This window comes from Coffea eugenioides, chromosome 3 (genome assembly GCF_003713205.1).
Source record: "Coffea eugenioides isolate CCC68of chromosome 3, Ceug_1.0, whole genome shotgun sequence".
NCBI lineage: Eukaryota > Viridiplantae > Streptophyta > Magnoliopsida > Gentianales > Rubiaceae > Coffea > Coffea eugenioides.
Genome location: NC_040037.1, coordinates 13,822,726 through 13,825,607, shown reverse-complemented (window position 1 = coordinate 13,825,607; position 2,882 = coordinate 13,822,726). Strand labels below are relative to the sequence as shown.

At 48.1% G+C, this 2,882-nt stretch overlaps 1 protein-coding gene across 1 annotated transcript; it reads right to left on the bottom strand.

Moving 5' to 3' along the window:
- Positions 1–1,418: 1,418 nt before the first annotated feature.
- LOC113766089 lies at positions 1,419–2,452 on the bottom strand. Its single transcript, XM_027310315.1, has 3 exons — positions 2,264–2,452; positions 1,898–2,170; positions 1,419–1,769 (listed from the first exon to the last, which is right to left on the bottom strand). The coding sequence occupies exons 1-3, from the start codon at positions 2,450–2,452 to the stop codon at positions 1,419–1,421; spliced, it is 813 nt and encodes a 270-aa protein (XP_027166116.1).
- Between the last annotated feature and the right edge of the window lie 430 nt (positions 2,453–2,882).

The following is a 2,882-nucleotide window of genomic DNA, read 5'->3' as shown; positions in this document are numbered from 1 at the left end:
GCCAAGTATCTGGCACACAACGAGTTGGAAATCACTGTTGACCAAGATGTGTCGAGCACCAAACCTACGAGCTAGTTGCAGGTTGGCGATGACTGCTTCATACTCGACTTCATTATTGGAGGCTGTAAAAGCAAACCGTAAGGCATACGAGTACACCTCCTCTTATGGGTCTTTGAGGAGCAAACCCGCCCCACTACTCTCACTGTTAGACGAGCCGTCCACATACAGGATCCACCGCTGGGGTTCGGCATAAGTTGAGGTGGTCTCTTTCACCCCGCTGAAAGTGAGATCGGCTAGGAAGTCCGCAAGGGCCTGAGTTTTGATGGCCGTCCGAGACTCATAGGACAAATCGTATTCTCCCAATTCGATGATCCATTTAGTAAGATGACCAGCAGTTTCAGGGCACAATAACACCTGTCTGAGAGGCTGGTCTGTCCTTAAGAAGATGGGGTGAGCTAAAAAGTAAGATTTCAACCTGCGAGCTGCATGAATCAAGGCTAGCACGAGCTTTTCTGCTTGGGCATATCTGGTCTCGGGCCTTCGAAGGACCCAGCTAACATAATAAATCAGTATCTGAACACCTTCTTCTCGTATCAACATGGCACTTACCACCTCATCTGCGGCGGACAGGTACAAGTATAGCCTGCCCCCAGGCCGAGGTGAAGTGAGTGTTGAGAAGTGGTGGAGATACTCCTTCATTTGATTGATGGACTGTTAGTACTCTTCTGTCCAGAAAAACTTATCTGTCTTCTTCAACACCTTGAAGAATGGCAGCGCCCTAGAGGAGAACTGCGACAAGAACCGGTTCAGAGCGTCTAATTGCCCTGTTAGTCTTTGCACATCTCGGGCGCATCGAGGTGAAGGCATTTTCTGAATCGCCTTGACCTTGTCAGGATTTACCTCTATGCCCCGCCGTGAGACGAGGTATCCCAAGAATTTTTTTGAAATGACCCCGAAAACATATTTCTTGGGATTCAACATCATCTGTGTATCATGGAGGACTCCGAGGACCTCTTTCAGGTCAGATAGGAAAGTTGAGATCTTTTTGCTTTTGAGGAGGATGTCGTCTACGTATGTTTCGACATTTTGGCCTATCTGAGATTTAAAAGCACGGTTGACAAAGCGTTGATATGTGGCTCCGGCGTTCTTCAACTCAAAAGGCATGGTGGTATAGCAATACGCACATTGATCTGTGTAGAAGACCGTTTTCTCCTGATTCTTCTCGCTCATCCCGATTTGATGATATCCTTAGAAGGTATCAAGGAAACAGAAGATTTCGTAACCCATTACCGAGTCTACCAAAGTGTCGACTCTAGGCAATGGGTAGTAGTTTTTAGGACAATCCTTGTTCAGGTCGGTGAAATCGACGCACATTCTCCAGACCCCCCGTCCTTTTTGACCATGACTGGATTGAATAATCAGGTCAGGTACTGCACCTCCCTGATCATCTTCGCAGGCAAGAGTTTATCCACCTCTTCACCTACTGCTTTGCTGCGCTCTGGGCCGAAGTGTCTTTTCTTTTGTTCGACAGAGCGTGCTTGAGGATTGATATTCAACTCGTATACCATGAAGTGATGCGGCACACCTTGGATCTCATCAGTAGCCCAAACAAAAATATCTCGATGCTCCTTGAGGAGGTCCACCATTTGTCTCCTAAGTGAGTCGGGCAAATGAATGTCGACGCGAACCGTCTGATCAGGATTTGAGAGGTCTAGGGGTATATCCTCCACTTTATCTCTGGTTTCTACCCTTTTCGGCTTCTCGATTTGCTGGAGATCAATACAATCAATTGAAAGGATATTGTATCTTCTCTCGGATCTCATATTAGAGGTTGAGGAGGTAGCGGCTTGTAGAGTGATGAGGTAACACTCTCGCGCCGCACAGACATACTACTCACCTCGGCAATGCCTGCCGGGATTGAAAATTTGAAACTTAAATGATACGTGGAGTATACTGCACGAAAAACATTAAGCGTGGGTCGGCCCATGATTAGGTTGTATGGAGAGCCGGCTTTGACCATAACAAAGTTGACGAGAATGGTACGACAGCAGGGGTGATGTCCCACAGTCACCGTTAATGTAACCATCCCTTCAGGGTGCACTACATGTTCCTCGAACCCTACCAGGGGAGTTCTCACGGGGATGAGCTGCTCCTTGATCAGTTTCAGGCTCTAAAAAATCTGAAAATACATGACGTCAACCGAATTTCCTGGGTCGACATACACCTTCTTGACTATGTAGTTGTTGGTGAGCACCTCAATTACCAGAGTTTCATGGCTGTTAGAAGCAACGGGGACGGGGACATTGGGGCCATAAGATATCACCTCGAATAAGTTAGAGCTCGGCTCGGCCTGGTCAAGGTTAGCCTGTCTGTAAGTCCTCTTCTGGAAGTTTTGACTGTCTCCTCCCGTCGGACCTCTGGCAATGGTGTTGCCCAATAATGTTGGGCTCATAACCTAATCCATGACCCGAGAACCCATTTCGGGGAGACCTTCTCGCTTCCCTAAGATTCTTAAGGGGTCGGCAGTTACTCATCGACCCACACCGGTCATCTCGCCGTTGGTCACCTTGACTTTTACGACGAGGGTCGCTCCTTTGGTGCCCTCCGTCTCGACGGATGAATTGCTTCAAGTGACCCTGCTTGATGAGGTATTCTATCTCTCATTTGAGATCATTGCAATCTTCCATCTCGTGCCCGATGTCCCAGCGGTACAGACAGTAGAGGTTGAAGTTCTTCTTCTCCCTGTTTCCGTATATCTTCGGACGGGCACGTCCGAGGTTGTTCTGCTCCATCACGAAGAGTACTCCGGGATCGGCTGGTATTTAAAAGAGTTAGCTCAGAATCGGGGATAGGTGCCTTCCCCTTGACTATCCTATCAAACA